At 29.6% G+C, this 15,273-nt stretch overlaps 1 protein-coding gene and 2 long non-coding RNA genes across 5 annotated transcripts in view; 2 read left to right on the forward strand and 1 right to left on the reverse strand.

The window, feature by feature from the left end:
* Positions 1-2,860, reverse strand: part of LOC147909344 (uncharacterized) — a 4,735-nt gene extending 1,875 nt beyond the window's left edge. Inside the window, exons 1-2 of the long non-coding RNA XR_015545459.1 lie at positions 1,121-2,860; positions 535-714 (exon numbers count right to left, since the gene is read on the reverse strand). This is a non-coding gene — a long non-coding RNA (uncharacterized LOC147909344). The remainder of the gene's footprint in view (positions 1-534; positions 715-1,120) is intronic.
* The window catches only part of LOC105145257 (hypothetical protein), a 19,551-nt gene extending 4,711 nt beyond the window's left edge, over positions 1-14,840 (forward strand). For 2 of the 3 annotated variants that reach the window (XM_011054703.2, XM_087407198.1), the window contains exons 2-3: positions 9,878-10,038; positions 12,501-14,840. In XM_011054703.2, the coding sequence (XP_011053005.1) occupies positions 9,891-10,038; positions 12,501-12,781 (429 nt within the window). In that variant the 5' untranslated portion in view covers positions 9,878-9,890 and the 3' untranslated portion in view covers positions 12,782-14,840. Of the gene's footprint in view, positions 1-6,243; positions 6,495-9,877; positions 10,039-12,500 lie in introns of those variants that run through there. The other variant, XM_011054701.2, reaches the window with a different exon arrangement.
* On the forward strand, positions 10,046-12,202 carry LOC147909345 (uncharacterized). Its single transcript, XR_015545463.1, has 2 exons — positions 10,046-11,312; positions 11,406-12,202. It is a non-coding gene; the product is annotated as an uncharacterized LOC147909345 (long non-coding RNA).
* Positions 14,841-15,273: the final 433 nt, after the last annotated feature.

A 15,273-nucleotide genomic window follows, 5' to 3' on the forward strand; every position in this document is an offset into this window, starting at 1 on the left:
GGATATCGCGCACTGTAGGTGACACGCGGACTGATTTGGCACTTTAATTCAATAACTTCTGAAGTGGTCGGAAATTAGTTTTTCAAAAAAGGATTTAAACTAGAAACATATAACTATAAGTATAAATTGTCAGATATTTTTTTTTCTTTCGAATTATTTGGTTTTATATTTCAAAAAATTTGTCAATTTTTTCCGGTTTTTTACGATTTTTCCAAAGTTTTTTTGTTTGGGCTTTGTATAAAACATCGAAAAAGTTTTAATATTGTTGGAATATTTGAGTTAAATATCATAAAACAAAAGACTTCGATATCATTTTTTGTCTAGCGGAAAAAATTAAGTTGCGTCATTGAAGCAACTAATCCGCGCTATTCCTCATTTGATGTTACGGAATAGAGAGTGCGTCATTGTGTTCTAAACCATAAAGTCACTTAAATCATGTTCTTGTAATAAATCGTCGTATTTTGAGAGGTTAAAATAATTTGATGTTGATTGATATGATGGAATAGCGCAATATTGAAACAAATAAAGTGTTACGCCGCAAATCGATCCCTCTCCAGGAGACGAACCCTCGCCCACGGAGTTCTTGAACTAGAGTGGTGTCCATGATGGGAGGGATAACATAGTATGCTCAGTTTGCAAGCGTCTCTCTTTAAATCTCCGCCGTCTCTGTCTATGAATGTCGCGTGAGGGGAAAAGGCTGCCAACTGTGAAACGCTAAAAAAAACATGGGACGATATTCATAGTCCGTTTTTATTTTAAAACTCTTAAATAATGTCTTAAGATGCTAATGTAGTCCTCGGATTGACTTATGACATCTTAAGATTGGATCACATCTTAGGACATCTTAAGATTTGATCACATCTTAGGATAGTCTTAAGTACAAGAATTGACTTTGAATATTGGCCTGTTTCGCGTCATAAGATTAGTACTGAATCTTTCTTTGTTTAATACACTTTATATTTCTCTTTCTATAGAAAGAGAACACTTTATGTTTCTCTTTCGCTTAGGGGCGTACGACTTCTACGCGAAGCGACTCCCGCCTTATCTTCCTCCTCCTTCTGCTAGAGACGCATGATTTTCAGTAGAGTTCATATAAAGAGACTCGACATCGAACCCTTACCACCAAATCGAATCCTTATCATCACTCCTGCGCCGCTCCATTTGAATCCAGTGTCGTAAAAAATAAACATATCAAATATTCAACCTTGCTCCAACCTCCAACACTCTGTACTTCATTGTAGAGTCATTAATCTCCTTGATTTATTAAAGGCAGAATTGAAAAAGAAGAATGTATGTACTCCGTTAATTTCGTTAGCGGAGGAGCTCTGTATTCCGTTAGCCGTTGAGGTTATGTGTGTCAGCTGTGTTACACAGTCCTAGAACATATATAAATGGAAGGGATATTGCCTATACTTGCCCATAGTTAACGCTAATGCAAAAATCTGTGCGAGAAAGAAAGATAGTGAGGGATAAATGTTCTCAATGCGCCGGCGTCGGTTCCGGCGTTCCTTGTTCAAGTGAGGTTGGGAAGCAGCGATTGTGAAGTTTATCTCTCTAGACAGCAGGAACGAAGAATAGACGCATGCGCTTTATCAACATTTATCTGTTACTACATTGGCGCTCGAAATTGCGACGCGCGATATCCTGCAACATGGCATAAAGCTTATTCTACAATGTTTTTTGTTTTTTATTTCTTGCTTTTTATTATTTTTTATATCTAGTCTTTTAGCTTCTTATCTTTTTTATTTAATGTCGCTCGAGATAAAAGTTAACGAGCTTCGAAAGAAACAAGAAATATGTAACATTCACAACAAATATTTATTTAAATACGGAAATAAAATTTTCTTTTTATTCCTTTTTATTCCTAAGAAATAAATCATCTATTTTATTTTATTTATGGTTAATATTTCACAAAAATGTATATTTTGTCATCACAATTAAATTTTTGTATAATAAATATCGAAGAAAACGTAATTAATTCATAAGTAATGCTTCGCAATAATACTTCGACATTTTTCTCTCAGTGTGATTGTAATTGTAAAAATTGACTAATCACAATTGAATATGAGAAGAATATACAACCATTTATATCTATATGCTTACGCGATTATAGAATGGACTTAACAATTCGTTATCACTATCTAAAATATTAGGTGTAGTAAAAAGAAATCCATTATTTTTAATAGATGGCTTTAGTAATCCAATAGATGGCTTTAGTAATCTGTATCATGCGTAGACGAGATACAGCAGCTACCTATTGCTACTAAAGCTATCTATTGGAAAAATAATAGATTTCTTTTTACTACCTAATATCTAACTCACAATGAAATAACTGTATATATAGAGTAATTTTAACATATTTCGTCATCCATTATGAGCAGGTAGAATGAATCGAACTGAGTCGAAAAGTCCTCTATTATTTTGCAATTTTCGCAATAGTTAACAAGATATTAATTACTAAAAATTGCTAAATATTGGTCTTGAATAATTTTTTACTCCAATACTATCAACTTTATAGAAAAGCTGCAAGAGGCAAAAATCATTTATTTTCTTCTCATAAAGTTTTGAGAATTTTTTTAGAATTTTTTAATACCGTATTTTCTCATGTTGGTAAAAATATAATAAAAAAATGTAGTACTAAAAGTTGATAAAAAATTCTAAGAAAATTTTTAGAGAGAATTCTAAAATATATGATTTTGACGAAAAAAAAAAGAATCGGAGCATAAGTTGAATATAAAGGGAAAATGATAGAAACCTGAATAAAACTTTTAGGAGGCAAAAATTGAGACAAAATGTAAAAAAAGCGTACATCTTTTACATTTCGTCTCAATTTTTGCCTTCTAGAGCGGTGCACCACGCACCGGTGCAATCGGTGCCTCCACACCGCCGTAAAACTGTTCCGTTTATCTGAACAGTTTCGTCATTATTTGATGTTATAGTTACATATCTGTACTGTAGATGACGTTGACACACAATTTTAATGTAGATTATATCGGTTTCGGTTAGAAATCAGTGCGTCCATGTGCTTAAAATACGACAAAAAGAGATTGTTATTGAAATTTTATTCGCGTTTTTCTCAGAATGGTGTTTTCAAAAACGATGGACTACCACAAAATTAATTCAAATGTTTTAAAATTTGGCAAATATTGTCAATTGAATTATCTGAAAAAATATCTGTGATTTTTTGCGATTTATATACTTTTTTTGTAATTCATTTATATTGAATTTTTACATGAAAATTGAGTTTTTTTCACACATGCATCATTTTCACATTTTTTAATATTTTTTTAAATCAGACAGATATTTCTTTAGTAAATAATATTTTAATACAAATTAAAAATAATTTATCAAAAATAAAATTTTTGATACTTTGGACCCGTTCTGCTCCATCGTGAATACCTTTATCATGCGTAGGCGAAAGACCTACTGTAGCGCCGCCATATTTTGTTTGCCAGGAATATAATTATTACATACACATATAAACAATATATACACATTTTGTACACTAATAGCGTTTTCACTGGCAAAGCTGGTTCGCACTCAGTGCATTTAAAAAGCCGTCGTAAAGATATACGTTTAATAAAAATATAGAAATGAATTATAAATTGTAAAATCCTCAATATATTTTGTTAATATATTTTGCTATTTGATAAAATATACATTGGATATTTTATTAATTGAGATATCTCACTTTCACATTCCGATTAGATTAGCGTACAACAGCTTTAATATGCACTGAGTGTGCAGCTGTTCTGCCACAGTGAAAAAAGTTATAAGATAAGAGTAACAAATATAAAAAGATATAAAAAATTTTTTTTGTATTATGTATAGTTTTTTAATAATCGACTTCCAAAATAAGATATGACTTTTTGGCCTCCAAAAATAATAACCCCTTAATATACCTATAGTAGAGTAACTCCGGTATATACGCCGCACCTATCTAAATCTTTTTTTATTAAATATTATTTACTATATTTAAAGTAAATGAACTATATCAGTAAAAACTTTATACTGTCTACTATTATGAAAAAAATATTAAAAATCCGAAATATTTATATTTCGTATTAAAAAATGAACTTTTTTAAATTTTTGCATTTTTGCCATATATCCCATAGGGGTAGAATATATGACTCATAAGAGGAGAGAGGGGGAGGTATGTCTCATAAAAAATTTACAAATAATGCATATAAATAAGACATAAAATGACATAACTTATAAAATGCGTTTATAAAGTTTTATTAAGGAATAAGAATGATAAATATATATATAAAATAATAAATAATAATTACATCTTCCCAGATGTATTACAAGTGTTATGACATGAGTAGTGCATTGAATTCAATCTGTGCACTTTGTATGTTTTGGGCATAAATCTCGCCTGTTAAAAATGCCATATATCCTAAACAGATGGGATATATAAGACAACAAACTAAACAAAGAATACAAGAACAAAGTACTTGTATTTTGTTGTACAACATGCTTTATTATTCTTCTACATTCATGTATCACGAAATAACCACTAAGTCTTTTGCATGTCCTACAGCAATCATTTTATATAGATTATAATTTATGATGGCTACTTAATACAGTGACAAATCGATTCAATTCACAATAATTTCATTAATATTAACAGTAAGAAACTGAAATCATAACACAATACTAATATAACATAAAGGCATGTAAGTTGTTTTTGGGGCAACATGTGGGGGACAAAATTATCTTTACTCCTTCTATTTTTTTTGATTTCTATGGCGTATTTTACCGGAATTACTCTATATTATATCGAATAAATTTTCATATTCGAAAAGTCTTCGAATATAGTCTAAATGAATGTATATTACGAAGAATACCTGTTTCAATTCAATAAATAACCGCTGCTACGATACATTTACGAGTCTTTAATCTCATGAGAATCGATCATTTGAATGATCGCTAATTGTGATAATTGTACAGAACAATTTTCTGATAAGTGTTAATTGTAATCGCGACTCGAAGGGTAACATGATGATATAACGAGCAATACGCATCCTATTGATTCAAATCTCACCGTACGAATAACAATAACACATGATAGCGACTTTGTTAGGTACGCAGCGATATAGTGTGTGTATGTACGTCATCTTGTAAAATTACTGTGGTCTACAAAGGCATCGCGATCAAAAAAAAAAAATCTCACCAATGCATCTCGGTCTTCCGCGCTACGGCCGCCGATGGCTGCAAAATTTGAAAGAAATTTGATATACACGATTTATTTCGACTTGACACTTCGCGTTATCTTTTCAGTGCCCGTGTCTGATCGAAAAGATAATCAATACAGCGAATCGGAATGATTAAAGAATTCTTTAAAAAAAAAAAATGAACGTCATTATTGTGCTCTGTAATGGAAGAATGATGTTACTTAACTTAAAAATAGTAACATGCACTTCTTATATACAATGTAATATTAATATGCAAAATATAAAATATTTTATGTAAAGAAAAACATATATTAGTACATCTATCATACAAAAAAACTATACATTATATGTAATATTTCGTATTAACTCTACATTACTCGCGTAATTTTTTTCACGTATTTGCGTGAAAATCATCTTAAAGTTACATATGAATCGGAAACTTTCGGCAATCATTATATCTATATATACATTTATATATGTTAAACAACATTATATCTTAATTTTCATAGTTTCCTTTGATGATTCATATTTTCAATTAAAAGTTGAAATATTTTATATATTCTTTAGTTGCAAAAGAATTTTTTTTAATTGTGAAATAATTTATACTAAATGTAACAATATATATAAATAGCATTCATAATTCTAGTGAGTTTATAAGAGCCTAAACATCCTAGTAAACATCCAGAATAATAAAGGGTTAACATATAATACTAATGTGCACAATATTAAAATAGAATTTGGCAGAAACTTATTTCCTTAGATGATATAAATTTTAAATATTATTTTTAATTTTTTGATAATTACTAAAAACTTTTTATTCTTTAGTTCGTGTCGCTATCGATATTGTTCTAACGGCTTCCTTTTACTTCTTATGATTTCTTTGCCGTTCTCTGCTATCAGCAGCATCTCATTTATGACGTTATCCAACAATTTCGCAAGGATTCTCTTTCTCCTACATCGCGTTTCTTCGGTCGGCAAATATAAGACGACGTGTGAACACGTATATATAGTCACGTAAAGTCACGGCTTCGATAATCCGAGAATGTTTGTGTATATAAGTGCAGAAAAACGATGTGGCGCGATAGAACGTTAGCAGCACTAGATGCAATATTGCCGATCGCCAGTACACGCGAAATAAGACGATATCTGCTTGTGTATGACGTGATCTAACCGGATCTGCTTTACGTACTTACGCGGAGAAAAGTACGACTCCACTTTTCCATCTAGTTTGTCTACTAACCGGAGATCCAAAGTATCTCGGACGAAAATGGCCAGAAAAGTCTGTCACGTCATATTGATTATTTCATTGTTGACTAGGTAAGTTTTTCTCGGTAGTTAATTATTTTTTCCCAACTATTCAACAAAAAGGCGATATACCACATTTACTGCCAGCGCTGAAAACCTATACGTTACGTGCACTACAAAGGAGGAATTACCAATTTTCGAAGATTTCGTGATCATTTTCGGAGATCATTTTATTTTTATGTTTTCTTATGTATTTTTCTTCGTAGAAACTGAAAATGATTATTATAATAACACTAGACTGAAGGAAAAATTGATATAAAATGAATAAAATCCTTATTCACATCATTATAAAATCACTGTTATGCCTCAATGATTTAGAAATTAATTCCAAATTGAGCCATATGTGAGTAATATTGCATCAAAAAACGTTAATTAGGTTATATTTTTCATTAAGACATTGTTACAAAAAAATTAATAATCTTATGAAAAATATGAAAACTTAAATACAATTATACATCAATTATCGCTTTCCAATTAATCGTCTTTACGAATCATTTTGTATTTTTAAATTTGATTTATATCGACTATAATGTATTAATAATTGACAACGAAAAAGTTCTCTTATTAAAAAATAATAATAAATGACGAGATATCCTCTTTCTTTTTATTCGAACTTAGGATCGACAGTGGTAAAATTATATATTCTTCTATTTACATATTTATACATACACACATATAGCGGGTGTCTCAGATTATCCGTACATCCGTTTTATTTCGAAAACAGAGCATTTTAGAAAAAAACGTTTCAGATAAAAGTTGTGAGGTTCTATTTAGTGATCTGATTAGTCTGACTTTGGGTGGCGTCACCAAGATCAGAACAATGTCACTTTGAATTTTTTAAATGGAACTCTCTATTTTTCATTGCATATTCTTGTAGCACACCTCAAGAGCTTTCCAAAATACTATAATAAAATAATTTTTCATAAAGTACCTTTCGAGTTATAAGGCTTGAAAGTTACAATACCACCGGCATTAGCATTACGTAAGGTGTCCGACCGACGGCTAAAATCTCTTGAATGTTGTGTTCAGGATCATGTCCTGAATAACATTTAAGATCAATTGATAATTGTTTCTCTTATTTCTATTTTTGTACTGAAAATTCATTTTTATGATATTAAAAATTATATTAAAAATTTAATATATTATATATATATATATTAGATATTATATGTAAAAATTTTATTTATTTATATATATATATATTATATATATACATATACCCGTACATATGCAGCACAGAAACTTATAGCAACATTGCTGCAACATTTCAATGTTGCATATTGCAATACAATGTTGCAGAAATATTGCGAAGACTTCTTTTTGCAATATTACTTCAGCAATGTTGCAGCAGTATTTTTAAAATATTTCCAGCAAGAGACACAAATTGACAAAAGAATCATCCTTGTTCAAAAATCAGTAAAAAACAAAGACAAGAATGACTCTTATCACTGTGTCGATTTGTACCTCTGCTAGAAAGTTGAGTCACTTGAATGTTAAGACTTGTATATATTGATTTGTGTATAACTCAATAAAGTAAGGACCTGGACATAATGGAAGAATAGGAATTAATGATAACGTTTACATGGCACACTTAATCAGATTTCATAACATTTATAGTTATGAAACTGACCAATCACATAATTATATTTCTCTGAAAAATGGAATGAATAGTTTGTTTCTAACTACAAATATTATTAAAATTGATTAATGTTCATTTCTACCAATATAGATTAATTTTAATCTTAGTTCAACTTATCTTTTTTTAGTTCTAAAGATTAGAAAAAAAACGAAGAGTAAGTTGAACCGAGATTAAAGTTACATTAGTGGACGGGCATAAGATGTAAACGTAGTCAATATCTATAATTTATAGGAATTGTGCCTATAATTTATAGACATAAAAATTAGAAGTAAGGATATATAATACACAATGGACACAATAATAAGATATAAGTATAATATAAAAAATTAGAAGTAGAAGTTAAATATAACATATTGTACAATGAATACAAATAAAATATGACTTCATAATTAATTATGTCTATATATTTTATAGGCGTGTTTCGATATGTACAGCCAGTACTGAAAATTTATAGTATATTTATGTATATTTATGTATAATAAATATATTTACAGGGTGACTCATTGGAGCATAATTAATAGTGATTTTATAACGGTACGAATAAGGATATTTTATTCACTTTATATCAATGTACCAGTTTTTCCTTTAGTCTGGTTATTATAATGATCATTTTCGGTTTCTACGAAGAAAAATACATAAGAAAACATAGAAATAATACGATTCCCGATTTTACTTGCAAAACCAAGTAAAATTGGTACCCTCCTTTTTAACACTTACGATTTCGAAACACAATCGAAGATACCGATTGCCATCGACGAGATACTATTAAAGACGGTCGGCGCTTATGGAAATTCGCGTGCCTGTTAAAATTTAAGTGATTAAGGCTCAGTTGCACCAATGTTACTTTGATTTTAAACAAGGCTTAAAGCCAAAGTAACATTGGTGCAATCAGGCCTAAAAATAAAAAACTAATAATACGATATTAATTTCATGATTTATTAATTTCGAAAAACATGTACATATATGTTTAACACTTAATAATATTCAATTTTTATTTAAAATTGTAATTTTAATGTTATCATCGAGGTTGATTATCAATAGAGATGATTAAAAAAAGAAAAAACTGCAGAGACAAAATTATAAGTTTCCGGCAATATATTAGATATTACACCATTAAAGATATGCATAATTATTTATACATCATTTATATAATCAAAAATCACGAATTTAATAGTATATTATTGAATATATTTATGTTTTTAATATAATTATCATTAGTTACATTTTTATTAATTGTCGGTAACGTCATCGTTCTTCAATTATCTTCGGGTGCCCTGAGTCTCATTGATGGCCACGAAAATTTGCCAGGCCGACAATTTTTAATAATATCTCGTTGATGTGATTGCGCAATCGAGACTGATGTTTGTCTCAAGATCTCGCAAATTAAACAGAATCCAAATTGATCAAACAAGCGCGAGTAAATGTGAACGAACAATTTACATTGTGAGATACACATCGTTCATTGAAATGAATTGTTCGTATATTTGCTTGATCTGGATTCAATTTTAAACTATAATTATGAATCAACAACTATTTTCTGAACGCGCCAAGCATTTAATGTCTGCGCAAATCATAACAGAATTTAATTATCATTATATATGTTTTTATTCATGGTCAGAGTGTATAAATTATCGCATTTTACAAATGCACGAACTGTAATTTGCCTCAATTGCGAATACGTGTCTAGGCAAATAAACGAAGAGTATAATTTATCATCGATTCCCGACAGTTCTCGATACAATTTTTTTATTTACAGTGCTCATCTGGGGATGGCTGCTCCTAATTGGGTGACCGATTTTACAAACAATATCAATAGACAGGTGGCGAGTTTGACGCAAAATTTGGAAAGACAAATAAATTATACAGTACAACAAACGCTTGCGGAAGTCAACAAAACACTCGAGAATCTACCAAGAGGTAATTAATCACAGAATATTTTACAATATCTACTGATATTTACTTGATTTAAGAACTGCATCAATATGTAATAAAAACTAAACATACACTTAATATTAGGTGTTGGAATTAATTCGTAGCGTTTTACAAGTGATGGGAAGTACTTTCATTAATGTATTTTTTAATGCTCATGTGAAATAAATAACATTCTTTCATTAAAAAACGCTACGAATTAATTCCAACACCTAATAGCATAATTCAATTTTTATTTAATTTAAATGAATAATCGAAAAGTTCAAAAAATTTTTAAAAATAAATTAAATCTTTGCATTATTTATATATAATATATATTTTTTATGCAACTAATAAATCTATAAAAGGTACAATAGAAATCATAGCATTAGGGGAGAGTAGTTTAAATTGGACCTATTTGCAGTTTTTGCTCTCTATAAGGCATAAATAAAATCCGATCATAAAACCAAAGATGCCGTTAGAAAAATCATTTAATTTCTTTCATTTTTATTTGATACCATTTCATTCCTTTCATTTTTTATCCATTTTGACGTATTTCTTATCTGTTGAGGTATAATGGAAAATGTAAAAACACTTTCGGTTCCAAATCGGACCATCCCCTGATCTAAATCAGACCGTCTTATTTTTATGGACTTTTAAATAAAATTTTACAAGATTTTAGTTTATTTTTGTTAGTATTGAGCAAAAACAAACAATTTGATAGTCAAAGATACAAATTTTATTCAAAAAATTACTGATAATTTGTATTTATTACGTCCAAACTCCGGGCATATCAGTGGATCGGTTTAGAGAGAGAAGGAATAAAAAGAATGGAGTATGGAAAGACGTTAAAGTAGACGCTTTGTCTCGCATGCACCCGCATGGATGGAATGAGTCAAACTTAGGTGACTCCAAAACATAGATTAATGTCTCAGATGACTCAGATTTCAAGAGTTGTATGATCGTGCGCCCTATTTTGGATCAAAGAACTGAATCCTTTTACCGGGACAGGACCGTGCGCGGAGAATTTATGCTAGCAAGATGTAATACGAGGAAATAATAAAAGAAATTACGAGAAAATCGTTCTAGTTAAGTATATACAGGGTGTCATTTTAATCTATCACCCCAATTATTTCCGTTCCCTTGCATTTTACAAGAAAATGTTTCAGACAAAAGTTGTATGGTTTCGAGAGGGACATAAGATCATCAGGTATCATTGATTTGACCTTGGGTGACATTGTGAACGTTCGCGAAATGAAGAAATCATGCACAATCCACTAAACGTAACATATTATTAATAATAGAATTGAAATCAAAAAATTCAAATAATCTGAGTTTGATGATTCATGATATTTTATTGATTTAATGTTCCTTAGATCAGATCTGGTCGGTTCAATCGCAGTATCATTAGTTAAAATAGTTGTTTTTGCCCGGTTTTCGTTCCCGACCGGTATTTTTACAGGAAGCGCTTTTGGAAATGGACAAATGGATTTCATTCAAATTTATTTTTATCTTGCTATGTTCGATTTACCGATCAATTACTGGGCAGGAAGTCAATTTCTTGGAAAACGTCAAGATCCAATGGTCAAATGCCTGTTGTTATCTACTGTACTGTAGATTCGATTTGGACATCCAAAGAGAGGTTCGACACGGGTCCTTTCGAACTTTTGCAATAAATTTTACAATAAACCGCAAATGATCACAAAACACTTGATATTTTTGAATTCTACACTTCAATTATCTTAAATCAATTATCTTTCAAATTTTTAACATCTTTTAAATAATGATTTACAAGGATTGTCTTTTTTTTTTAATTTTTCGCACGATAACTGAAAATACATATTTGCGTCTATTCTATGAACGTTATGGTAGAGAACTGTCAAACTGCTGTCACATGTTTGGTGTCTTATAAGGACTTTACATTATAAATAGCACGCAAATTTGCTTAACCATATTCATTTAAATTAAAAAGGTCCTATTTAGAACACGGTCCGATTTACACTCTCCCCTATGTTTATGTATACATACGAAGTGCATTATAAAATTAAATAAATAAATTTTTCATTTCATATTTATACTTTCTTTATCATTGATATTTTTTTATCTTAATTAATTAATATAATTTCATCTACTATTTTTTTCAAGTATCAGAAGGTCGATTGTATATCTCAAATATGGAGAAAAATGACAACAAAAATAATAAAATTCACATTTGAATTTAAAAAGAAGACGATTACGGGATATTCAAAATCATTTGAATTGCCAAATAATACATTTAGAAAAAATTATATAGATTAGTAAATAAATATATTAAGTATATAAATATGTAAATTGTTTAAATAACTAAGATGATGAAGTGGCATATATGGTCAAAGCAAATCGCCATGTGTTATAATATTTTTTACGTAATATAATCAACATAAAGGAAAGAGAAGATAAAAATAAATACGCAATGAAAATTTTTTGTGCAGATGGACAAGGACGTTTAATAACAAATGGACAAATAATAACTGGCGGCAACATCATAAATGTCAAATCTGTAAATGGTGCTAGCATGATACAGACAATCAATTCTGGTTATAAAAACGGAGAACCATACGTGATTGTTGTTAATGAACGAAATGATGGAAATTATCTTTATCACGACGAGACTACTTACTATCCAAAAACTAATGCTACCGAGAGAATTCACTGGAGATTGGATCTCACAAATCCAAATGCTGAACCTGAATTCTTCCCGAATGAGCAATAAAACAATACGTTTTTATTTTCATGTTCTATATTACGGTATACAATTTGTTTTGCTTGATCCATTATTGTACAAATTTTTCTATTAAACGTATTTGGCTGAATTTTAATATATAGGGGTTGCTGATTACAAATTTTGAAAAAATTTTAAAAATGTTATTTAAACAATTTTTTTTGTTAATTTTTTAACGAAGTGTGACCGTCAAGTAAAATCTGTCGGAGATTATTCAGGGTCATGACCTTGACAACATGTCAAGGTCAAGAGCATTGGAACTTCTTTTGTTATTGTCAACATTTACCCAAATTTTTTTGTATTTAATATATTTGATTGTTGTAGTTTTATATTTGGCGTAGCATTTCCAGACTGCTTTTTGTAATTTGGGATTAACATAGCATAAATAGAATATTTAATATACCGGTTTCTCAGAAACCTCTGTCGGTTTCATTTAAGGAGCTGCTGTATTTTTTGAAGATAATAATAGTAGTTATTTTAATTTTTTTCTAGATTTATTATTTCTTTTTAGTTTTAGTTTAATTATTAATACTTACTAAAATGTGTTAATTATATTAATTATTTATGATTAATGTTATTTGAATCTTTGAAGCTTTCGATTAAAAAAATTGTTTTGCCTTTAATATTTTTATTTAATAAGGTAAAGTGTACAGTAATTGACCATTTAAGCGCTGAAATTTAATACTTACTGTAATCACTATTGAAATTATTTGAAATTTGAATTTGATGTAAAGCGAAGTTCAAAAAATATGTCAGATATAAAAAACTTTTAATAAGACCATGTTTTTCATTTTGTAGAAACTTTTATTCAGAAAATGATACCTATTAATCACAGTTATTGAACAGAAAAATGACAGTGATTGATCATTAATATGAAAACCATAAAAATGAAGATAAAAATTCAGAAAATCTTTTTCAAGTATAGGACAGGAACTCATTATTATTTTGATGTTTCAGCAGTTTAGTTTTTCTAAATTTAAACGTTGATTTAGATACACCATATATTCGTACTGCTGCATTTAGCCCCATATAATAGGTATAAAGAGAATAGCATCAATGCGTGTTTCTAATGCTGATTGGTTCCGCATTAGGTGTCCTTACTATTAGTTAGAAAGAAGACAATGTTAAAAAAAGAATAGGTTAAGACAAGGAATTGCGTCATATAGATACCCCAGATATAAGACATCAAATGGCGACTTCCGGCTAATTGGTGCTACTCTCTATATACCTACTCTAGCATCATACCTTTACGAACGGCATCTACGACATTGTTAAATGCCTCTTGAGTATTTCATACGACTTACTTTAGGCATTTTGATGAAAAATTAAACCTACAATATTATAACAACTCAAAATAATAATTTCCCAGATAGCAACGTGTTTGTCTTGTTGGCAACTTAATATCTTCATGATATGATAACGTTAAAGCTGCGTTCGCTTTGGCGCTCGCGAAGCTTGTGAGCATCAATTGTCTTTGTTTAATACTTAATGAGCAACAAGGATGAAACGATGCTTAAAGCGTTGTGAGCTCAAAGTGAACATAGCTTGAGTAGCAATTTGTCAGCAGTTAGTCGACAACTTTAAAATCGTCATCAAAATTTGTATTATTGCCGACAACATAAGATAACATTGACGCAGCTACTAAACTTACTGTTTAACTGCTGACAATACATATACACATTGTTGTCTACATATGTGTATTCGAAATCGTTCGAAGATAATGACCGCAACACAGACTCTTGCATAATGCATAATGCATAATGCATAAGGAAATCAACCAATCGCGCGCGAAATTTTTCTTTTTCATGGAATGGCAGGAAAGGAAAGATTAGTTAATTTGCTTATGCGTTATACGTTATGCAAAAATCTGTGCTGCAGCCTTAAATCTACGGCAAGTTGACAATATCATAAGTAATTACAAATTTGTGCTATTTTACTGAGACATGCTTTGCTTTCTGAGTTTATTTATGAGAAATAATTATCTAGTGAATAATATGTGAATTACAATGAATGGTCAATAACTATAAAAAATAAACTTTCTCAATTACAATTATTGATCATTCTTTTATTTTCGTAATTGTTGTATGAATTAAAAAAATAAATATGTAGGAGATATTCATAAGCTTGTATTAGCGATATATGATAAACAATAAAAGTTATATCATTAATTAAACAATTAATTTTTCATAAAAATATAATTTACCTATTTGAATATATACGCTTAACTGTTAAGTATTTCTTAATTATGTACTACAGTTTTTCTTGCGAGTTCAATTTACAGGCTGGAAAGTAAAAAACGGACTGTAAATTGAATATTTTATTCATATATAAAGTTAATAGAAATCAGTTATTATATTGTGAAATTAGCTGTTAATTTGACTTGGATTTTAATATGTCAAATATTAATTATTGACATAGCCATTTACACTTTCCAGGGAGTTTTTTGTGCGTCAGAGCCGTGGTTTGTTTATTGGTCATTTTAT

This window comes from Acromyrmex echinatior, chromosome 6 (genome assembly GCF_024713525.1).
Source record: "Acromyrmex echinatior isolate Ae372 chromosome 6, ASM2471352v2, whole genome shotgun sequence".
Lineage (NCBI taxonomy): Eukaryota > Metazoa > Arthropoda > Insecta > Hymenoptera > Formicidae > Acromyrmex > Acromyrmex echinatior.